At 37.4% G+C, this 25,177-nt stretch overlaps 1 protein-coding gene across 18 annotated transcripts in view; it reads left to right on the forward strand.

Annotated features, from left to right (window-relative positions):
• Positions 1 to 25,177, forward strand: part of MCTP2 (multiple C2 and transmembrane domain containing 2) — a 250,502-nt gene that overhangs the window by 210,356 nt on the left and 14,969 nt on the right. For 13 of the 18 annotated variants that reach the window (XR_016392018.1, XM_022598922.3, XM_022598920.3 and 10 more), the window contains 3 exons: positions 2,164 to 2,286; positions 5,224 to 5,265; positions 18,374 to 18,483. Coding sequence is in view for 17 of the 18 variants with exons in the window: in XM_022598922.3 (XP_022454630.2) it covers positions 2,164 to 2,286; positions 5,224 to 5,265; positions 18,374 to 18,483 (275 nt within the window). In the remaining variant the exon portion in view is untranslated. The other 5 variants (XM_089906870.1, XM_022598925.2, XM_089906872.1 and 2 more) reach the window with 5 other exon arrangements.

The raw sequence follows: 25,177 nt of genomic DNA on the forward strand, positions 1-25,177 counted from the left end.
TCTGTACTTATTAAAAATATATAGAGATTTAGCACTAAAACAAAATATAATGTATAGACTGGGAGGCTAAAGGAAAATGTCATGATTTGCAGTTTTTATGATTTTCCACACCACATCTCCAAAATGATACATTTGCAATCTCATAACAAGCAATAAGAGGGCTCAGAAATAATGGGAACAACATATAAATCAATGTTCCTGTACCTAGAAGTAACCAACTAAAGTATACATATTTGAAAATGACCCCATTTGTAACAGTATCAAAAGTGTTAAGTTACTTACAAAAAATAACAAAACATATGCAAAATCATTATGGTGAAAGTAAAAAAGATATTTTGAGATACATAAAAGAAGTCCTGAGTATATGGAGAAATAAACAGTCCTTATAATTCAGAAGGTCAATGTCAGGATTTCAGTTCTCTCTGAATTGACATATACATTAAAGGCTATCTGAATAAAAATTTCACCAGTAATTTTATAGAATGTTGCAAATTGATTTTTAAATACATGTGGAAGGATAAAGGGCAAAGAACGATCCGAGATTATTTTGATAGTAAAGTAATTGGGACTTACCCTCTCAGATATCATCTGGTTACTAAAGTGCTGTTTAACAACATGGTCTTGGTGAAAGAACAATAATATAATTCAGTGGAAGGAATGAGAGGGTCCGTAAACAACCAACACGGTCATGTGGGAAGCTGATGTGTGGCAGAGGTGGGCATGTAGATCAGTGAGCAAAGTATGGATCCCTTCAGTAATCTAATTCTGAAGGTTGACTGTACTCAATATTTTGTAATAACCAATAAGGGAAAAGAATCTGAAAAAAAAAAGATATATATGTGTGTATAACTGAATCACTTTGCTGTACACCTGAAACTAATACAACGTTGTAAATCAACTATAGTTCAATTTAAAAAAGTGAAATAAAAATAAAAGTTGGCTATATGTGAGGATGGAGTTCAAATCGGATGCTTGTTTCCAACGATAAACCAAAAAGCATTTGAGACAAAACAAGGAACACCCCCACGCACACATACACCCCCACACACACAATTACCTTTTGGAAGAAAACACAAGGAAATTGCTTTATCACCTCAGGGTAGCATATGATTTCTTAAGTGGAACATTGAATATTAAATGGCAGAAATGCTAAAGTCAAAGATTAATATGTTTGACTATATTAAAAAACAAGACACTGTTTCAACCTAAGTTTTCATTGATAAGAGAGTATAATGGAAAAATTGCAGAACATTCATTGGAATGGGGTACCATAGATCAGGTAAAATGAATATACTTGATTTATACATAACACCACCAATAGATCTATAAAACATAGTACTGAACAAAAAAATTCCAGAATGATCTCAACATTTTGATACTGTTTATGTTATTTCTAATATAAACCTTATGTCTCCTCAAGTGTCAAAGATTCACACTGATCATCATCTTCTTGTGGCCATGCAGCCTCAAAATGGGAAGATTTTTATGGATAAACAACAAGGTCCTACTGTACAGCACAGCGAACTATATTCAGCATTCTGTGGCAAACCATAATGGAAAAGAATATGAGAAGGAATACATACACATATATATATATAAATATATATAACTGAGTCACTTTGCTGTACAGCAGAACTTAATACAACATTGTAAATCAACTATACTTCAATAAAATTAAAAAAAATATTTTAAAGAGACTTCAGAAAACTGAAGTTTTTATCCAAGGTATTTGAATTTTTCAGCATTGGCAGCCTCTTTGAAAAGTAATCATTCTTTCTAGTTCATATACACTTCACTGTTGTCAAAAATTGGCCTCGTGACTTTTGGATTTTCCACACTACTTTTCCTAAATTCTGGTACATTGAATCCAGCAGCAAAAAACTCTGAATAAGGTTGATAGGGTAATGAGGTTTCCAAATATGGGAACTCTATTCCAGAGTGTGACAGGCCAACTCATTTCTCTGTCTTCCTTATTCTGCTACCAGTTCTAAAACTGTGTTAGTCATCATGTGTGTATCTTTGTGTGTGTGTGTGTGTGTTTTAACCTATTTGGAACTATATAGAGAATCCTGGGTTTAATCTCCTTAAGCCAATGAATAGGAATTGAAGATTGCTCCCATACTGCTTTTTCAAGCAGTCATTTTGTCTGTGTCTTCCAATCAGGTGTTTTTAGTCACTGTCTGGAATTTTGAACTGTACATGATCCCACTGGCATTATCGCTCCTCTTTGTCTACAATTTCATCGGACCTACATTGGGGAAGGTTGGCAGCATCCAGGACAGCCAGGTGAGCAAAGATTCCAATAATTCTGACATTTGACTAAAGAAAAAATGTGTTAGCAGTAAACCACCACCACCAAATCATGACCCAAGTCCCCTGCATTTGAGGAGCAACACTGCACATGTATTCATGTTACAGGGAAGATATTTATCATGTGTAATCTGGAGCCTTCTTCCTAGAGCATCTTGTGTTCCTGAGTCTTGGCCTGCCTTCTTAGCCTGAGTGAGCCATCTGGTTCTTGGTCAGCATTTCCATGCGGGCAGCACATGTCTGCGTGCCCATCTGGTTCTCCATAAGGTTCCTGGGAATGAGATTCTCAATCACTAGAGAAAAGCCTTTGGTGGCTCCTTGAGCCCCTTCAGGGCACACACAACTGGGAGGCTGCCTCAGGCCTCTCCATATAATTATCCTGTGCAATATTCTCCTCTAGGCTGAAGCCTCAGGGGATGCTCTGAGGCTTGCCAACTCCCAGGGAAAGCAGAGAGTGCGTGGGCATGGGCCCCTCTGTTCTTGAGTGCCCAAGTTTTTCTTGCAGTTCTCAAACTCGCCGTGGTGTTAAAGGAAGCACAGGCAAGGCCTCTTCTCAAAGACATCGCCCAGCATTTACTTTTCTTAATTTTTCTCCAGCTCTCCCTCCCCTACCCCTCTTATCCCAGCCCATAGAATCTTTTTCTGCTCTGGGTTAGAAGGAACTTGTATTTAAAGACTTGCTTTATGATATAATCTTGGCATTCCAGATTCAAGAACCAAGTTTTTAAAACAAAAATCAAAGGTCTTGAGACTTGATAACATCCTTTAGAAAAATCACCTGCACATTAGGTTTTCTAAGACTCAAAAGCTGACCATCTTCACCTATTTTTCCTTATAAATGTTCTGATTATTTTAAGAAATCATCTCTGAAATAATGGATATTTAAGGAATGTTTCTGGTTTCATTTGGGATGGGGGAAATGAGTGTTATGGCCGGGAGTAAAACCTCAGACAAATTCCAAATTCTGTTCTGTTTGGTTTTTGATTGTGTAGTGCAATAAGCATGTGCATATATCAATAAATGAGGGGCCTGAAGATGCTAGAACCAAGTAACAAATAAATAGCTTTAAAGTACAGGTTTATGTAAGGACTAAGTTTCACAGAGGTACAGATGAGGGAAATTTTTACAGAGAAGCATCTGTTGTAAAAGTGCTGTCAACTAACATTTTTACAGTTTTAATCAGATTTTATTTTCCCAGGTATATATATGTATACGTTTATAGCGTGTGTGTATATATATGTGTATATGTACATGTGTATTTGTAGGCAGGTATATATATGTATATATGTGTGTGTATGTAAACATGGGTACATAAGTGTACTTGTGTGTGTATGCATATAAATGTGTATGTGCGTGTATGAAACCTTTTACATTTACTAAACATTTTCTAATTTATTACCTAATTTAATCTTGGTAACATAACCATGAAGAGTCAAGAACTACTGTTTTCATTTCATGCTTCATAAAGCTAACGTTCACAGTGGCAAAGTGATTTGCTCAAAGTCACACAGCAAAACAGTGCTGGAACAATGTCTCCAGCTGAAGACTTTGTCTCAAGATGAAGACTTCTGACTCCTAATTACATTAGAGTTTTTTCCTCCAATAACATGTTTCATTGTATTCATTTTTATCCATGTGCTTTTATGAAACATGCTTGTTGCCATCATTAAATACGTTAGTTCTCCAGCATCAGTAAGTATCCCACAGACTGCTAGGTGGAGCTCCTAGGAATTCTGGGAGGTAATACAGTACCAGCCCTGAAGAAATTGCTCAGTAGTTTATGGAGGATAGCAGAGTGCTGTCTGGATACTTCAGAGTTACTCCCTTATACAAGCATTATATTGACCATTCTTTTTTCTATTGGAACAATGGCATCTAATTAGCATGCCTGACCTTTGCAAGGTTAAGCAGAAAGGTAAGTGTTCAAATTGAAAATAGTCCTTGGTTTTCTGATACCCAGCATTCTTTTGAAGCTACCAAATCGTTGGATTGTGTACCAACGTGTGTTAGCTTTTAAATGTAGCAGCGATATGATTCAAGTGTACCTGTTAACTAGCCAAGATCTCTAAATGAATCTGAACAAGCCTCTGTGCAGCACAGCTGGTGCTGGGGCCCCTGAACTAAAGGCAGTCCCCCCTTTAGTCCAGATCTGAGCCTTGAGTTTCCTTCCCTCACCTGCCCCCCACCAACCCTGAAGCCCAAGGAAAACAAGAATGCCATATAGAAACCTGTAGCTTATTCCTGAGATTGATGACATTCAGACTAATGCATCTAATCCTGTCTAATGTTTCGGTAATGGACCCAGAGGAAAAGTGCAGCCCTTCTAACAGTGAGCCCAGCACAGACGGAGTGTGGTGTTCTCAGCCTTAACACAGCAGCTGCTTCATTTGTCAGACTCAGAACAAAACCGTTTACAGATAGTACAACTCCGCAATGCATTTTTAAAGCTGGCTGCCTTCGAAAGGCACTCCCCTAATAGCTTTATTTATACTTAACAGTTTTACGTAGATTATACATATTGTTTACAACCTTGGCAAGGCATCCCTTAACTTTAAAAGTGTCCTTTATAAAGAAGTTACAGTGTTTTTTTTTTTTGTGGTACGCGGGCCTCTCACTGTTGTGGCCTCTCCCGTTGCGGAGCACAGGCTCCAGACGCGCCCGCTCAGCGGCCATGGCTCACGGGCCTAGACGCTCCGCAGCGTGTGGGATCTTCCCGGACCGGGGCACAAACCCATGCCCCCTGCACCGGCAGGCGGACCCCCAACGACTGCGCCACCAGGGAAGCCCTACAGTGTATTTTAAAAAGACTAGTGTTGCAATGATATAGGAAAACTTTAAGCATGAGTATGCATTTCATTCGTAGTCGGTAATTTCGGTTGACGTTTTATTACAAATTATGGATTTTCCTTACAGGAGAGCACGGATACGGATGAGGAGAAGTATGAAGATGACAAGGTGGGTGTGCTCGAGAAAGGACACAAAGGGGGAACATGACTGCTTCCAGTGTTCTAGCCGGTTGAGTCAAACTATATATATATATATATATATATATATATATATATTTTTTTTTTACTACTATAGGGTGACCAGTATAGCGATATTCTCATAATGTATAAAGGGTATCCCTTTTTTAAGATTCTTAAAATGAGGATGAAAAGGGACGAAATATAAGGAATAACTGAAATGTTATAGAAGCATCCCTCTAGGAGGCCTGTCATTTGAGGCAAAGATTAGCCTTCCCCTTGGTGGATGAAAGGTAGATGAAAGGTAGCCCAGGAAGTCAAAAGTAAATCAAGTGCAATCGCTATTCCTTTAGGCTCATGTCTGCACTCTGCAGGGTGGTCACCCGCTTCAGAACCTGTCACTTGCCCAGCTGTTGCTGGCAACGTTTTCAGCTCTACGTCTGTGTACATCTGTCCTTTCTCTCCTCCTGGGAGATTCTCTCAAATCTGCTACTTTTTGTTGTCATTACGCTTTCAGACAAACCTTCTGGAATAAAATGAAAAAAAAAAAAGTGAAATGCCAAATGAGACGCTACTAGCTTCACGGCCGCCCAGTCCCCTAGAACCTATGGGTCTACGGGGCTAAGGTGATAGTGTGTAGAAGGCTGACAGGAGAGGAAGGGGGCGAACGGGGGAAACTTAAGAGTTAAGTATCCAATATAAAATGTCCAGAAAATAGAAACGAATTTAAAAACACTAGCTCCATGACACAGACAGCCTTAAAATTAATTGAGCAAGCCAGGTGGTTTTGCCCATTTGAAGGATGCTGGGCAGATTACAAAGTAAATCTTATTTGTTGTGCTAAAATGATCATTAATAGCAAAGTAATAAAGTATATATTTTTTTAAAGGGAATTGACCCTTTTTAGAATGAAGGTCCCAAGATGCAACTTTCTTCTTCTTCTTTTTTTTTTTAATTAATTAATTAATTAATTTTTGGCTGCTTTGGGTCTTAGTCGCTGCACGCGGGCTTTCTCTAGTTGCAGCGAGCAGGGGCTACTCTTTGTTGCAGAGCACGGGCTCTAGGCTGGCGGGCTTCAATAGTTGTGGCTCGCGGGCTCTAGAGCACAGGCTCTGTAGTTGTGGTGCACCGGCTTCATTGCTCCATGGCATGTGGGATCTTCCTGGACCAGGGATTGAACCCGTATCCCCTGCACTGGCAGGCGGATTCTTAACCACTACACCACCAGGGAAGGCCTGCAACTTTCTTCTTGATGAATTGACGTGAGTGGCTTCTGAGTGATGTAACTCCTTGAACATTAAAATAGTCATAGCTAAGCTAATGTGCATGAGGGGGTGTTTAACCAAAGGAAACACAGGTATTAATTAAATTATTTTAAACCTACATTAGGCATAATTATCAATTTTATTAACCAAAGTTTGGAAGTGAAGAAGATTTCTTTCTCTTGGACCAAGTCTGTGTAAACGAGCCACCCCATGGAAGGAGGATGCCATCCACCCTTGAGAGATAATTGTGACCATGGGGCTTTGTCCCATCTGATAAAGGAGACATCTAACAAGAAGGCAATGGATGAAAAAGTGGTGTCGATGAACTGTCAGGCAACAGATTGAGCCATGAAAGTCTAGACCAGTGTTTTTCACCATCTAACCTTCCATTGTGGTCCTTCAAGGGCTGTCTGGGGGCCTGAGGGTGTGGAGGTAGAGCCATTTGGGCTGTGCATCAAGCTTTTCTGGGCAAGGATAACTGAGTTGGAACTACAACATCTACATGCATGAGCCTGGGAGCTCTTGCGTTCATCCAAGCACAGCCCTCCACGCAACAGTTGTGGCAGCCCATCCCACACTGAGGACGTTGGCTCTGGGGTTCTTCATGTCTCCTCCAGGGCCATTCCATTCTTGAGATACTTTGATTGTAGTATGTTTGTAGGGCCTTTAATAGCCCCACGTGGCCATGTTTGTTTTGCTTCCTCAATTTCATATTTCTGTGGAAACTTCTAGAGGAATAAGTCTGAAATGAAATGTTGACTTCTGTTTGTGCCTCTTCTGCTGAACACACGCCTTCTGTTGTGAGGGGATTTTGGCAAACTTTGCAGTCTTTTTGCACGTCTCTTCACTCTCACTTCTCTAAGAGATGGGTAAACTAGAGCGGTTTTCAACTTTTAAGACTTCGGGAGCATACATCCACCTACATATTATTACACTTCATCATTTCTTCTCCATGTAGAGCAGCCTCCATGCCTGGGATGGGCCCCTCAAGCACACAGGCCCTGGGCCACTGCCCTCCACAGTGTGCTGACTCCAAGGGCTTCCCCACAGCGCCCTTCTGGCTTCTGTTGTGTGTTCGACATGACAGACGGGCTTCTGGGAACTGTAACACACCCAGTGAGAGATGAACTGTTTACAGATTATAAACACACAGCCGTCTCCTTCCAAACCAGAAGAGGAGAGGAACTCCTTTCTACCCAAACAATCCATCTTGAAAGTGACACTCCTTAATTGCCAGCACCCCTTCCCACCAAATACCATCATGGACGACTGTGGAAGATGAAAGCATGCTGGGGCCCCTTGGCACAGCTTCCTTGGGAGATGGACACATTCCCATATTCTGCCTGTCTCTGATGCACAGGCCAGGACATGGTCTGGGGTCTGTCATCTTTTTATTGTCTGGAACAGGGATGGTTGTAAAATGACATCACTATAGCCTCTTGCTTCTTCTCATTGTTGAAAGTCCATGGAAAATGACCTGCATTTTTAGAAACCAAATTAGGCTCCGCAGTTTTGCCTTCCTTTCTTTTTGTGGACTTTCAGTTACAATGTAGAACTTTCAGGTCACTAGTTTTTTGGCTTTTAGGAAACTAAATGTACAAACTAAACTTTGAGGAGAGGAGATTTTTCTTTCTTACACCTGATGGTTCCACACAAGAAATTGCTTGTTACAAGTAGAGTTTGCTGGGGACCCCAGAACAAACAGATAACGGCTAAGTTCAGCCAACAGCAATCAGCTGACATTTCCTATTTGTATTAGATTCCATATGTGCAATTCTTCTATGTGGACCTTATTTGTACAGATGGATTACAATGAAAATTTCGTTAATTTTCTACACAGTAAAGGTCAGTAATTGAAGCGTGAACCAAGAAACTATTGTGTAAAATGCTGTATCTCATATTTAGGAAAGGTCATGCAGGGCAATAATATCTTGTTTTCATTGCAGAAGGTATAAATACTTGCATTAGAGTTTCTTTTCTTTTTTCCAGCCCAACAATCACTTAGGTAGAATATTTCAGCATTTACTAGTAACATCAGGAAGAAAGAATCATAAGGGCATGTAATAAAAAAAAAAACCCTGCCTATTGCTATCATAAAGAGACTGCATTGTGATGCCTGCATTGTGGGTTGGTTTGTTTTTAACTCAGCTGTCAGAAATAGGACTTGAATCATCTGTTCTTTTAAGATTATCAATGAGTTCACAATTGCTTTACAGTGTTTGGGGGGTGGGGATCATCCTTTCATGTCAGTTATGGGTGAAAAACAGATATGGATGTTTTCCTTTAAGAAAATAAGAAATATCTGATACATTTTTGTTGATTGATGGTGGAACGTGGTGGAACATTTTATAATGAAAGGATGCAAATGAATATTATATCTCTATTCTCTTTTCACAAATTAGGATGATATTATTAAAATTTAAGTATATTTTAAACCATCAATCTTAGTTGTAAAAATGATTTTCATCCTACAAATAGATTAGTTCACTCATCATTACCCAGGCAGAGCCTTCTTAGAGAGAGAAGGATGTGGCGTATATATCAATATTTATTATGTATCAATATTTAGGAGTTCTTGTTGTAAATTAACCTCATAGTCCTTTGGTTGAGTTGTTCAGGGCCAGCATAGCTCATGCCCTGTGTTTTCTTGTTCCAGAAAGAGAAGATGATCTATAGTATCTCAACCAGGAAAGACTCGCTCTTGGAGGAAGTCTTCTTACAATTTAGTAGTGAGAGTAGTTTTGTTTATGATTCCTTTGTGCCTTCTTAAGAATGTCAGAAACAAAGCAAATTAGTTTGATCAGTGATTTTTTTTTTGTAACTATTGACTAAGCCATGGTACTTTAAGATGGTGTAATATTTTTAAGAAAATGAAAAGTCAGGTAATATCTTTGAAAGGTTAACAATAGTTGAATACACACACATATTTTCAAGGCATATACAGTCTATATACAGGGCATGTTGTAGAGGACCTACTTATGGATAATTTTCAGGGGAATAAAGTAAATGGTTGTTCCAATGTAACTCCTTTTAATTTGAATTAATATTATATTCAGTGATGAAGTGATTTAATTGCTAACATTTCAACTGTACCATCTTACTTCCAAGACTTTAATATTAAAATGGATTCCAGCCAATTCTTAATTATCAGTTTATGCATGTTTTGCATGAAAAGGGATCGGCTTCCCTATTTCCTGCCGTCTTTTCTCTGAACCATTGATTTGCTCACATCCCTTTTAAAAACTCAAACTTCCATTCTTAAAAACGTTTGGCTTCATTACCTTCAGAAATAATCCAGAAATGTTATTAATCTGACATTTGAAGCATTATTCTGCTACCAGGTTCACTAATAGCCCCAGTACTTATGGATTTTCTTTGTGATTTGGTAGGATTATACTTGGTAGGTTACTCCCAAATATTGTGAAATATGGTGTGCCAGACTATAAATTAGATGGATTATCCATCCTTTTATTAGCTAATGTGCACTAACTGGTGCTCTGACGTTATAGACTATACTACATCTGGATATTTATCTTGCCGTGGTCTAAAATTTTTACATTATGCTAATATAGAATACATTGGACATTGTATCTCAATTATCCACAAGTCATTATTTTTCTGAGGATAGTAACCATTCCTACAAGAGGAATTTCCTATTGAAATCCACTCTGTTTCAGTGTGGTTTGCCTTAAGTCCCAATTATCCACAGAGTTTGCAAGGTAATTGATAGATAATTTGCAAAATAATTGATAGAAAGGTGGGGACATCACTTTTTCCTCAAGGGAATATAGTAATTTAAAGTAAGTAATAAATGACACAAAAATAATAATTTAAAATGAGACCATTTTGAGTAAGAATTATTTAAATGATTAGATTTATAAGATTATTCTTATTTGTAGAGTGTTTACAATTTGCAGGCTGTTTTTATATGCTTTAGCTCATTCAGTACTCAAAGTAAACCATTAAATTTGATATTATTTTCCCCATATGCTAATGAACTAACCCAGGTGAAGAGAAATATAATAATGCATCAGAGATTTCCCAGCCAGGATAGTAGCGAGACTCAAATCCAGCCCTTCTGATCTAAATCCTGTTTATTTTGGACTATGTTACATTGTTATGAAGGAAACATGTCATTAATTTATTGGTCCATGTTTCCGCATTATTATTGACAACCTTTATGGAGTGTTTTCTCTGTATCTGTGATTGCTACTTTCATCAGAATTTGTATACTACGTTGGGTGTTAGCGATGCAGTGCCTGGGTGAGTCAGGACTGCTAAAGGTGATGTTTGAGCTGAGTCTTAGGTGATAAATATTTTACCTTCTACCCTCCTCATTCCCCCACCTCAAAGAAAGATAAAGGACATGCACAGCTAAATCAGCAACTGCAGCTAATTGTGTGTTTACCTATGGTAGTGACAGTTATAGAAAACCATTAGCCCTGTTTGCCTTGTAATGGCGTGGCATCTGTCAATTGGCTCAGAGAAACTTTTAAGGAAATCAATCTTCCCAGGGTCTAATTCCAAATATTTTTTTTTTCCAAATTGTTCCCAATTTTTCAAAAGTGTTTCTTCAACATCTTCCTCATGATGATGTTTATTCCTTTTACTTTTTCAGCCCTCTCATTTGATCCCTGATGAGAATCCTGTTGCAGGCCAAAGAAACGTGTTGGTAAATACCAGTCAGTGTAGAAGGAAGGGCTCTATGTAATGAACAGATAATTAGAGCAGTTTATAACTACTTAGAAATGATACTGGTTCAAAATCCAGTCTGTTTCATATTCATTTCCCAAAGCAAAAACACTACTTGAGAAGGAAGTATTCTCCTGAAAGACTGCAGACTTTTCCCCCCATTTTAATAGCATACCATAAAGGGGTGTGTGTGTGTGTGTGTGTGTGTGTGTGTGTGTGTGTGTGTCCGTCCATGCACACAGGACATAGCTCATGGGAAGAAACCTTAAAGACAGTTCCCAGTGCATTAAGCCAGATTCCCAAAGAACAATTTTTAATCTCGTGTATCAGAAATATTACTTTTTGTTCTTTGTTATGACAGATGCTGAGAGGTTTTTTTTTTTTTCCCTGCGAAATGCCACTCAGTCTATTTCTGATGTTTATAATTCTTCAGGTTTTCAAATTGCAGGCTTTTAATATTCAGTGGGATGAAACAGACCAAACAGATTCCCATTTAAAGTCTAAAGTCGTATTTTTGCGTTATCTTTGCCCTGGGTGGTTGGCATTACTGGGACGATCCTGAGATAGAAATTTTGCATCAATCCCTTGTGGGAATCCTGGGCATCCTGTGACAAATACTACTCAGTTTTTAAGCATGTCCCAAGAATCTTTCCTGACGTGGTCAATTTTCAGGACTAGCTCTTTGGTTTTGCTTAGGTAATTAATAGAGAAATGAGAAATTTTTTTCCTGAACCAGAACATATGGGAAAGATTTAAAGTAGCATACTGATTATATAATGAATTTTTAGCTGTAAATTCATTTTGATGGTGTTAATTCTCTCCCAGAGGCTCAAAGCTAGTTTATTGCACCTACAGTGCTATGCTCTTTGGAGACATTGGGGAAGCCAACAAAGCCTTGAAGAAGAAAAAATCCACTGCATGACTGATTCATTTATTTATTTATTGGCTTTGTTCTTAAAGAACAACCATGTTACAACACAGGCACATTATTTGTTCTTCAGTCAACTGTCTCTAAAACTTAGCCACTAAAGACTCAGTGTTGTTTTTCTTTTTTTTTTTTTGACATTTTATAAACAAAAGGACAATGAAAAAATGATGATCTTACATACATTTTATATAATAATATGCATTTTTAGGTTACAGATTTGGAGTTTGTCATTTTTCGTACAAGTATTATTACAGTTACATTATTATTCTTACAGTCATTCTCTGTAGTATATAACAAAGCAAAGGAACCTTTTGAACTTTGAATTCTGGATCTGAAAATTTCCATGCTTTCATCTCTTCTGTCATACATTATTACCTATTTGCTCATAAAGTAGGCCCTAAATCATGCGAATTTTACTTATGCCTTGGTGTTTTTTTCAAGTAATGAGAAGTAAAATCCATTCTTTCTGAAATGAAAGAATCTAAAAAAACGTGTTCAGCCACAATTATCTTGTTCATTGGTTTAATCAAACCAGTGGCCATCACTATTTTTATTACACATTTCCCTCTATAAATTAGAAGCCTTATATGTTAAGGAAAAATATAAGCACATGTGATAACAGTTTCCTTTTTCTGAATGAATCACTGTTACTCTTCCTAGGCAATTTGGTAGCAGCCGCAGATGTAATGCTGTGTTTGCTAAACTGTGTTATCACCACATTCCCTGGTTCAATCTGAAATGTGTAAATAAAGCCAGCATGATGCAGATAGAACTGCCAGATGATCTTTCGTACAACGCAGGGCAACATGAGTAGACTTGTCCTGGAAGATCGTTGCTTTTGAAACTTAAATGAACCCCAGGATTCTTTAAACTAGACAAAAGGTTATTTGTTCTTTTGTCTCTTCGCATTCTTGAAGGGCAAGGACTTATGTTTATGAAGCACCTGGAGTGTACCAAATGATTTGCATATGATACAATATTTAATTCTCCAAATACTCCAGTCAGGGTCAGGATTGTGATCTCCCTTTTCCAGATAGCAGAATTGTGACTCAGAACCCAGTAGGAACTTGACATGATCACAAAGCTCGTAGATAACAAGACCCATGTTGAACTCACTTCCCTCTGACTCCATAGCCTGTGATTAATAAAATATGCAGGCCTGTGGAGTTGGTACATCTTAAGTTTTTTTTGTTTTTTGTTTTTTTCCCCCTAACTTTGCATCTGTTGTAAACCCTGGCTACTCCAGCTCCTAGGTAAGAATGAATGCATTTTGTTATAATGTAAATTATGGTATGTATTTTATGCAAATTATACATAAAGTTTGCTAAAATGTTTAGCAAGAAAAGTTAAAAAATAAGAATGGAAAGAAATGTTTTTCCCCAAATATTTTCAAAAAGTGTAATTTAACATACATTCTCATGAAAACTGGGCAAATAATACTGGAAATGAACAGTAGATAGAAATATGTAACTGAATGAAATGTCTACAAATCATGTATTATATAGTGAGTCTAGAGAACAGAGATCCATAGACACTAAAGAAGCAAATGACAAAAAGAACAAGTGTGAGCTGAATGTGTACCTTGTGAAATGTCCACTAGGAAATGTCCACTCTTCCTTTGGGCTTAATAGCCCTGGACTGGAATTCTCTGCCACATATATGTGAACATAGACAAATGTGGACATAGACACATCACTTAACCTCTTCGTACCTTGGTTTCCTATTAATGGAAATGCTAATATCAAAGACATATAACATGTCCATTGGTATACTGGCAGATATAATTAAAGAGCCATGAAATCAATAGTACATGTTTTAAAAGATAAAGTTTGCAGTGTAGAGAGTGAAAAGAACATTTGCTACTAGAATGATGAAAAGAGTAGAGGTGTGATGCAAATTGAAAGAACAAGACTGTAGTTGGCGTGGACTGGCATCCCTAGGAAAGATTTCACGAAGGCCAGGAGTATAAGTTGGACCTTTAGGTCATTCTGCTGGAGTTGGGAGCCTGGAATCTGACTTCTTACTTCTTACTGTTTGATAATGCTTTTTCGGTGAGTAAATAATAATAATAAAGAGTACATGTTTAATGAATAATCAAGTACTGACAATCCATTTCTCAAGATAATTGTTGACAGACTAACTGATGAATGTCTGTTCACATTTACTGTCTACCACTGGGACCATGATCACATCACTGAAACATGTAAACTTAAGTTACAAACCTGCTGAAGAGCCTTCAGCTGTCAATAGTTACTTTTAGAAGACTATTTCTGGAAACATGATGTTAATTTACACAGCCCGAAAGATGTGTTTACAAATCTCTCTGTGCAGCATGACTTTTCTTTTAGATCAAATGACTGTTCTTCCACATTTATCTCATCTTCCATTCCAAGGTTTAATTATGCATGTATGAAAAAGGGCAAGGAAGCTATTAATGTGTTGACTTCAATTGCATCAATATATTAAAAACCTTGTGAAGGGTCAAATGATACCAGTCTTATTAGCATGCCGTCAAATGATTCAAACAGAATATCAAATAAGTTAATTCTGAAATTGTTGTACTCATACAATACCTCAATCAATGAGGCATGATTATTGCTAATTGAAAACTTTTCCAATACGCCACCATGATGACTTGAAATTATGATTTTTTTTCATCCACTATATGGAATCAAAATAAAGTTTTTGCAAGTTAATTTTACAAACAATGAAATCTCTGACAGCAGGAATGCTATTGTAAATTTAGTTTAAACATTTAGCATTGAGGGTTATTTAATTTTGTAGTGATAATGTGAATGCAGATTTCGATGAAGCACAGCATCATGGCTAATAAGATATTCATATAAATTGAAGGGATCTTTGAAGCAGAAATGTACAATTGATAGATCATGGTGCCCTGACTATCCATGATCGCATACAGACAAGTGATAATGCACCACCAATTGAATTAGAAGCTGTAGTGCCCACATTTATAAATATTTTATGTATACAGAGTTGGGATAGCAACAGCAGTTTTCATGGCAGAGATATGTTCAGATATAAAAATATACTTTCAGCATGGCACTGTGCACTTTGTTTTTGCTGCCAGTCGTCCATCCATCAATCTGATTTTAAGAATGTTTGAAACCTTTGAAGAACTCTCAGTCAACTTAAACATTCCCCAAAGCTATTGAACTCTTGTGAAAAAAAGAAATCTTTTAAATGTTTGTTGCATTTTGGTCGTATCAGTTGGAATTTTTTTTTTTTTTTTTTTTTGCGGTACGCAGGCCTCTCACTGCCGTGGCGTCTCCCACTGTGGAGCACAGGATCCGGACGCGCAGGCCCAGCGGCCAAGGCCCACAGGCCCAGCCGCTCCGCGGCCTGTGGGATCCTCCCGGACCGGGGCACGAACCCGCGTCGCCTGCATCGGCAGGCGGACTCTCAACCACTGCGCCACCAGGGAAGCCCAGTTGGAATATTTTTAATCAAAATTTTTGATGACTGAAAATGCTAAGTAACTTCATCTTTGGAAGCCTTTAGTAAATGGAAGTGAATTTTACAAGAACTGGCATAAAAGATATTTAATTTTTTTTCTTTACAAAAGAAAGGGATATTCAGCACAAAGCAAACTGTGAGGTCAAATAGTTGACCTATTTTTGCACGATTCAGTGTTTAAGTTCTGAAGTTACACTTTGGATTATCTCAATTTGTGGGATAAAAAAAAATTTTGATTTTTAATAGGATAAATATAAATTCTACCCAGGAATGGAAGGAAATTAAGAAGCCTTTAATTTTTCAGCATAAATTTTGTGGAGAATCATAGAGACAACTTATTTAAAGTTTTATCTTGAAAAAAGATTGACAGAGAAAGTTCATATGAATGGATACAAGATATCATGACTTTGAAATTATTTGGACAGAAATATATACAGATTTCAATATTTAAAATATAGAATTGAGAATATTCTTCATGTATCACATTTTTGTTGTGAGTTTTCAAGGTACCTCAGTGCCTGGAGAGAGAGTATTTTTGTAATTAAAATTATGGCCTACAGTAGAGTCAATTAAAGGTGTCAATTTAATGACCATTAAGTGCAATTCTGAAGATAAGTAAGAACAATTTTATGAAATATTATAAGTGAAAAGATGACATTAAAGAAGTACACTTTTTGGAAAAGTAATCTTAACATGGGACTATGAACAGATATAACTAGGAAACAAATTAAATATATGAATATGTAGCATGAATAATCATTCTTCATGTATCATTTTAAAATTCAGATAATATAAGCACATCTCTTGTTCTAATGCATGTAAAATATACTCTTTTTTTTAAACAATATCATTATGAAAGTTAAATGAAATAACTTTATAGATCTAATAAACCAAGTTGTCAGTTGATAAATATTTCAAAAATTTATAATTCTGATTGCTTTCACTCTTAAAAGTGTACAGATACGGTTCATAAATTATGCTGGTACCCTAGATACAGTGGAATTCTTTGGCCTAGTCTTTAAATATTGAATATTCAAACTAAAACATCAAATTCATTAAAAAGTAAAAGAACATTGTGAGAATCATTTATTATTTTGGTGTACTAACTCAGGCTTTTCTTCACAACCAGAACCTCCACATTTGGCTGTTCCATAGGGGGAAAAAAAAAAATCAGTCAACTAAAATAGGGAATTTTTATGAAATTGAGCCACATGGAAATTTGAGTCATTTTCCAAGAAATTGTTTTGACCTAAACTCTACACTGTTGAGAAGAGGAAGCCACTTTTGCCCTTTGGGTCAAATTCCCTGGTGCTTTCAAATCCTCCTTTATAAGCATGAATGCTTCTGTGACAGACAGAGATGGGTTTTCACCATTGTACCCATTAATAGATGTCGGTGGATTGCTGAAGATGAATTAAGTCACTCTGACAGTCTATCCAATTTTTGATGCGAACGACTTGAAGAATTAGAGTCAGTAAGAGAATAAGGGAAAGAAGAAATTTAAAATTGAGTGAAAAAGTAAAAATGTCTTGTGAGTTTGACTTTGCAAGAGGAAGCAATGAGTATGACCTCTCCTGTACAGAATGGTGGCATAAATGGGTACAGAACAGAAGGTAAGAAGTTATTCAAACCAGCCCAGCACCCTTACTCAAAAGGGGGTAGCAATGGTATATTCTAATCTCAGCCCCTCTCTTTGCTCTGTTTCTGCCAGTAGCTCCATAAACAAGGGCAGATGCAAGAAGGGAAATTTGTGCTCTTTGACATTTCAGCCATACTGGTGCTTTTACCAGTCACTGCAATCAGTATGGAGTGGTGTGTTTTCCTTCTTCCATCCATGGGTCCAGTTTGATGGGACAGAGAATACAAGATGAGAATGAATTATTTTTTCTTTTGCTGCAAAGAAGATTATTATAGAAATGGTCTCTTAAATTTAGAAGATATTTGCTCAATAATTTAGTACAATTTTAAGCCAAGTAAAATTTTAGGTAGAAAAGAAATAAGTTTTGTTAGATTTATTTGAGGTTTTAGGTACTATATGTTAGATGTGACAGCTACAGTGACCCAGCTAGGCCTGAGCTAAGAAGACACTAACTAAATCCCAGTTACAGTAGAGTTCATAAGGGAGCTAGGATATGGTATCAGAATATAAGAAATAGCATGAAAATGCCACTCTTCAGGGAATCCTCTTTTCTCCAATATGGGAGTAATTTCTAAATTATTTTTATAAACATTAGCTACCTAACATGGTAAAACACATTTTAGGTTTTCTATAAGCGAAGTAAGGGTAATATTCTTAGAAAGCTGAATTCCATATACAAAATCTGGATATCCAACATGCCTTATTGTTAACCTGCTGGAAACCTTTCTGAAGGACTAATGAGAGAAGGGTAAGTAAGCTAACCTTGTGAAGACAGAAGAAATCAGGGTCAGCCAATGGAAAGGATTGCAGAATTCTCTGAGAGAAGCAGCACCTCCACAGGGAAATGAAGTTCTTTTGTCTGTGGGGCTCCCCTTTAACAGCTCATGATATTGAGGTAGCGACATGCTTGCGCACTGCAAGTGGTCACATCTCACGAGTAGGCAGGGATCTGGGGGAGTCAATAAATAAGTTGTGAAAAACGTAAATTTATCTCTGAAGTCACTCTGTTGATAATAACCACGCTATGATAATATGGCATAATAATTTCTATAGCAGACCAATAGAAATGAAGTAACTGAGTTAAATCTTTTATGTTTCTTAGGAATCTGAGAAAAAGGGCTTAATTGAAAGAATCTATATGGTACAGGATATTGTCTCAACTGTTCAAAACGTCTTGGAGGAGATAGCTTCTTTTGGAGAAAGAATTAAAAAGTAAGTTCTACATTTGTGTTGTTGTGAAGTGAAACTGCCATCCACCAGGACAAACGAGGGTGGGGAGTCTTAGGAAGGATAGGATCAGAAAATGCAAAAACAAAGAAAAAACAAAAGCAACGGTCTGGGCCTTTTAACTTTGGTTGGTGTGTTCTTTGGGCTTGTCAATTTCACAGGGTGGCTGTATGGCCCAATTTACACCAGTTGTCCCAGCATAATTATTAATAGTGTCTCTATTCATTCTCAAAAATATTCTGGTTTAAGTGATAAGCTATAGATTAAAAAATAGATTGTCCTATACAGAAATAAAAAAGGAAGCAAATATGCTTTAAAGGAGGCTTTTTCATCTGAATCACAGAATACAGTAAGTGCCTTGAGTGAAATTTTTTTCTCTGTTCTCCAAAGAATGGTACCTAACTAGTAACATTGCAGATGCAAAGATGTAAAGTTAATTCATCACATACATGGACAGCTTAGGACAGGGGTCAACAAACTTTCTCCATAAAGGAACCAAGAGTAAATGTTTTCAGCTTTGGACTATATGGTTTGTGTCACAGCTGCTCAGCTCCCTTGTTTAAGTGTAAAAGCAGATAGTTCATATGTAAATGAATGGATGTGATATGTATTCCAATAAACCTTTATTTATAAAAACAGATGTCAGGCTAGATTTGACTCAGCTCCAACCCATAGCTTGCCATCCACCTACATTAGGGCATAAAGGCTAAATTCTCTAATGGAGTCTCAATTGACAAAAACTCTCTGTGATTCATGTCTTTATTTTTTTACTTATTTTGTTTTATACATTGTGAACTCTGCGTAACTTGGTCTTCATATGATACCAATGAACAGAGCAGGTTTTTTCTTTCTTTTGAATTGTAGATATTTGTTCCCCCTTTAAATCCAGAGTTGTGTCAGCCATGTTGTTCTTTCTAAAGATTAATTAATACTGTTTCTTATTTTATTGGCCATTCTAGTTTCTTTAAGTAAAGAACATAATATTTAGAAATTACATGGGTAAAGGAGAGACTAAAAATAGTGCTAAAAGCCAAGTGAAATTTTGTCTATCAAATGCAGGGAAATCAATAGGTGGTGATTAACATCAGGAAATATAAACAGCTAATACGGAACTTTCTGTGGTTACTGATGCTATTCCTCCATCCCGTATTACATGAAATTGCCCTTGAGTGTCCATTTATTGTTGGCATAGCAAACATGTTTCTTTTGCTTAAAAAAAACAGGTTCAAAGTCATCTTCAAATGTAGTGAGTTTTTACTGAACTTACACATTGTTATTCCCATGAACAATGTCAAGAAAAATTAAAGAGCAGTAGGGGGCTTTGGTCATGTATATTGATATTTATCTGCTTTATTTCTCTAAGTTTCATATAAATTGAAACATGATTCCTGAATGTACCCTCAAAATTGCTTAGCAGAAACATAAGTGACAGTAGAAAATTAGTGAAATGATGAAGAGAGCATTTATAATTCTTCATTCACGCATTCAACTATCAGTGTTTGAGTTTCAGGCACTGGCTTTGTTTAAGAATGAGAAATGTGGGCTTCCCTGGTGGCGCAGTGGTTGAGAGTCCGCCTGACGATGCAGGGGACACTGGTTCATGCCCCGGTCTGGGAAGATCCCACATGCCGTGGAGTGGCTGGGCCCGTGAGCTGTGGCCGCGGAGCCTGCGCGTCCGGAGCCTGTGCTCCGCAACGGGAGAGGCCACAACAGTGAGAGGCCCGCGGTATAGAAACATCAACAAATGTCATGTGCCAGCCAGATACTGTTCTAAGCCCTTTACATAGCAACTTCTTTAAGGAGTTACTTAAAGGAATTGGATTAAATGATTCCAACAACCCTACAGAGTAAAGATTGTTAGTATCCCCATTTTACAGATGAAGAAACTGAAGTACAGAATGATTAAATATGAAGCCCAGATCACACAACGAGTAAGCCATGGATCTTCGGTTTGAACTTCCCCTCCTCACTTTACACTATAATGTCATTATCCTCTGGGGATCTATTCTCTTTCTTTGTGTGTTTTTTAAAATAAATAATACTTTATTTTTAATTCATTTTTTTGTTGTGGTATAGTTGATTACAATAGTATATTAGTTTCAGGTGTGCAAGATAGTAAATTTTTATAGATTATATTCCATTTAAAGTTATTATAAAATATTGGGTATACTCCCTGTGTTGTACAATATATTCCTGTAGCTTATTTATTTTATACAGAGTAGTTTGTACCTTTTAAACCCCCACCCACATCTTGCCACTCCGCACTTCCCTCTCTCTAGGAATCTATTTTCCAACGAGGGAGAAGAACACTAATAAGACAATTAGAATAGCATTGATACTAGGTAGAGGTTAGGTAGGATGTGGGGGGAGGTCCTACATCCCAGGAAGGTTGTAGGAGAGAGAGAGAAACAAAGGAAAGTTCTGAAGAAGCAACAACTTATCAGCATCTCTGAGAATGAGAAGAGCTAGCTGGGCACAGAGTTGATGAATGGGGGCTTCAGTAGGTGGGCACCTTTGTGCAGAGGCTCAAAGCCCAAGACTGTGCTAGATACAGGGAGATGGAGGGGTGTCAGTATGTCTGTGCCACTGGGGATGGACGTGGCAGAGCCTGGAGATGCGGCTGGTCATGCAGGGCCTTGAGTGGATGGAAAAGCAAATGAAAAAAATTGAGTGAGGGATGCACTGGCAGCAAAGAAGATAAGAGGATGCGGAGTGGGGGCAAGACTGAGGCAAGAAGGCCATGTCCTTTGGTAAAAGTATCTCCATGTTTGAATGTCTGTTAATAGACAAATGTAGCTGTTGTGCAGTTGATAATGGTCAAGGAACTGTGTCTGATGAGAAGAGGTCAGAGTGATTTAAACAGGCCCCCAACTCTACAGTGCTTTTGACGGCGGCTGTGCCCAACACAGCTGTGGTGGCCACGTCTGAGACGTATTTTCAGCCATGAACAGAGCACTATTCTACCCAGCTGCAACACAGGAAGGCACATGAGGCTCAACTCCTATTAATTCTTTGGCCATTCATTACTACAGTGACCTTAAAGTTCCCACTGGGCATTCAAGAACAACGTCATGTGTAACTCTGTTGGAATTCCATTGTAATTCAGCACATAAGGACCAGGAAAAACTTTTACCCCAACTTTTGGCAGCTAACAAATAAATAGACTTACATAAATCTCTCAGAGCAAGGCTTCCCTGCTCCTGACAGCAAAGACCCTGATGATTTTGCATTTACATGGAGTGAACGGTATTTTCTTTTCTCTACAATCTCTAATTACCTTCTTTCATTGTATACAGGTTTCAAATGTATGCATGCATCAGGCTAACATTTGCTTAACATGTGACTTTTATATTATCCCAGGCAGCAGACAGGGTCGGTCAGAATACTGAGGTATCTTGTATGTCCTGTTATGATAGAGTGGTGGCTCCAACACTTGTGTCCTTGAGTGGTGAGGGAAATCTCCACAGAGGAGGTAATGAAATTAAGGTAGACCTAGGACAGGGGAGTCATCCCTGCAAATGTTCCAGAGTAAGGCTTAGAAGGCACACTCCTAGGAAGAAGAACTTCTTTGAAGTAATATTATGAAATATTAAGCAACGAAGATGAGAAAGCAGGATAAGTGAAGTTTGAATGATGGTGAGCACGTGGGGAATGATAGATTGATGGATCTTATATTTTATCTAAAGTTACATGTTTAAGGGGCAGAGAATGAAGGCAGAAAGACCAAGGTGAGGACAGGAGGCCAGTTGTGAGGAGAGAGTTCACAAACTGGGGTGAAAACCATGCATGTATGAAGGAAAGCATCATGTGGGTAAATCACGAAAGAATGGTCTACAGGATTTTATGACCCTCGTTTCTGTTTCCATGGGTAGAAGAGTCAGAGGACTTCATTTTTCCATGCCTAGGAAATGAGGAAAATAATGACTTCATTGACACAAAGGTCAACTAGTGGGGCACCCAGTTGGGAGAGAAACTCTAGGATGGAGTTTTACCCACCTTACTGGATGTGATCACAGTAATTTCTGGGTTTTGTTTTGAAATTTTGTCAAAGACATTCTTAGGATGTGTTAGTGAACCTGAAGAGTTGAATGAATGAATGGGGATTCCTTGGATTTTTTCATTCATTGAAAGGTTTGAGTCAGGGATTCCCTATTTAGAATTTAGGGAGCTGCCAAGTCAGGAAGTCTGGGGATTTCTATGAAAATATTTAACAAATTGTTTAATTTTGAGACGGAAAGCTTTGATTTATCAGAGTTCTTCAATCTTGGGCATGCTATGAAAGACAAGATACTCCATGGTAACTGGAGTGATGGTCTAGTAAGTTTTTGAGTGTTAGTGCCAGTATCTTTGAACTAAGTCCTCAGTCTTACAAGCAGGAATATTCAGTGGATTAAATGAGTAAAATGTGCCATCTTACATTTTCTGAAATGTCTACTATACAGACAGTGAGTGTAGGCTCTTGAGCCAACTCTCTGGATTCAGATCCCAGTTCTGCCACTTATACTGGAGTAAGTGATTGGGGCCAATTATTACCTTTTCTGACTCAAGTTCTCATCTGTAGAATGGGCATAATAATAATTGCTACTTCATAACATTCCTGGATGAATTTGTGCCCATAAAGAGTTTAAACCAGTGGATGGCCTTTAGTAATCACATAAAAATATTAACTATTATGAGTATTATTTTTGGTAAATTGCTTTGACCTTCTTCCTCTGTGTCTTAAATTTTTAAAAAACTGTGAAACATTTAAACATTTTACCACTAAAACTGTGGGTTGCCAAGAGAAAAATACATGACTTAACTGACTTGGCTGTTGGGAGGGCTAATCTGACAGTGTGTGTACGAATGTGTCTGGTACATATCTCCACTTTTAGCATCCAACACATAAACACATGTGACACACCATGCACACAAGCAGACGATCATTGAGATCTTTATAAGGATTGCATTAATTGGGAAAAAATGACATCTTGTTAAAATTTATGTTTTCTAACATATGAATGTAATATATTCCTTCATCTACTTAGATCGTCGTTAATTTACCTCAGTATTTGAGAGTTTTATGTATAAAAATTTGACACATTTTTGTGAGATATAGTCTGAAGTATTTGATTGGTTTCATGCTATTTTTGTTTGTTTTTGCGTTACGCGGGCCTCTCACTGTTGTGGCCTCTCCCGTTGCGGAGCACAGGCTCCGGACGTACAGGCTCAGCGGCCATGCCTCACGGGCCCAGCCGCTCTGCGGCATGTGGGATCTTCCTGGACCGGGGCACGAACCCGTTTCCCCTGCATCGGCAGGCGGACTCTCAACCACTGCGCCACCAGGGAAGCCCGGTTCCATGCTATTTTAAAGGGTATCTTTTTTTTCAGATTTCATCTCTACCTGTCTGTTACTGGGATATAAAAGTGAAATTAATATTCCTACATTGACTTTGAATCCATCAACCTTGATAAACTTAATTATCTTAATTTTTATATGAAAATTATTATTCTGGTTGTTGTATTACATAAACATATCATCCAGGAATAATTTTTTTTCTTTCTTATTTTTCAGTCCTTAGACATTTTACTTTGTTTTCTTGCTTTATTGTACTGGCTAGTAGCTCCAGTACAGTGTTGAACAGAATTGGTGTTGGTGAACATTCCTTTCTCATACACGATCTCAGAGAGAACGCTTTCAACATTTTACCCTTAAGAATGTTGTTTTCTGTAGGTTTTTGTAAAGGTGCTTTATTAGCTTAAGGAATTTCCCTTTTATTCCTAGTTTGCTGAGAGTTTTTATCGTGAATGTAGGTTGAGTTTTGTCAAACATTTTTCTGCATTCATTGAGATAACCTTATGGTTGTTTTTGTTTTCTCCTATTTTTGTTAATGTGGTATATTATTATGATTGATTTTCAAATATTAAACCAATCTTACATTTCTGGAATAAACTCAGCTTCATCATGCTATCCAATCTCTTTATATATGCTGGGATTTTATTTACAATTTTTTTGCCTAGGATTTTTGCAGCTGTGACCATCAGTGAGATTTGATATATAGTTTTCTGTTCTTGAAAATTCTTTATGGTGTGAAGGTTATTCTAGACTCATACAATAGGTGGGCAGTGTTCTCTCTTTACCATTATCTGGAAGAGTCTGTGTAAGCCTGTTGTAATTACTTCCTTTAAGATTTTATATAATTTTCTAGTGAAGTATCTGGGCCTGGAGTTTTCTTTCAGGGAAGATTTTAATTAAGTATTCAGTTTCTGTAGTATATATAGAGATCTGTTCAGCTATTCTATTTCTTCTCATATCTGTTTCTGTAAGTTGTCATTTTCTAAGAGTTTTTCCATTTCATTTAAATTTTCTACTTTTGACATGAAGTTGTTTATAAAATCCTCTTACTATCTTTGATGCCAGTAGAATCTGTAGCATTGTTCACTTTTTTATGCTCAAAATTGTGTTTTCCCTTCTTTCTTCTTGACAGTCACTTATCAATCGTTAGTCTTTAGCAAGAACCATCATTTGCCTTTGTTAATCTTCCCTGTTGCCTGTTTCCTTTTCCATTAATTACTACTTTTATTTTTATTACTTTCTTCCTTCTACTTTCTTTCAGATTAATTTATTATTCTTATTCTAACTCTTTAAGATGGATAACTAGATCATTTATTTTCAATCTTTCTGTTTTCCTAACGTAAG

The sequence above is a fragment of the Delphinapterus leucas genome, chromosome 2 (genome assembly GCF_059928025.1).
Source record: "Delphinapterus leucas isolate spDelLeu-1000000601 "Yukka" chromosome 2, BTC_Dleu_Yukka2, whole genome shotgun sequence".
Taxonomy (NCBI): domain Eukaryota; kingdom Metazoa; phylum Chordata; class Mammalia; order Artiodactyla; family Monodontidae; genus Delphinapterus; species Delphinapterus leucas.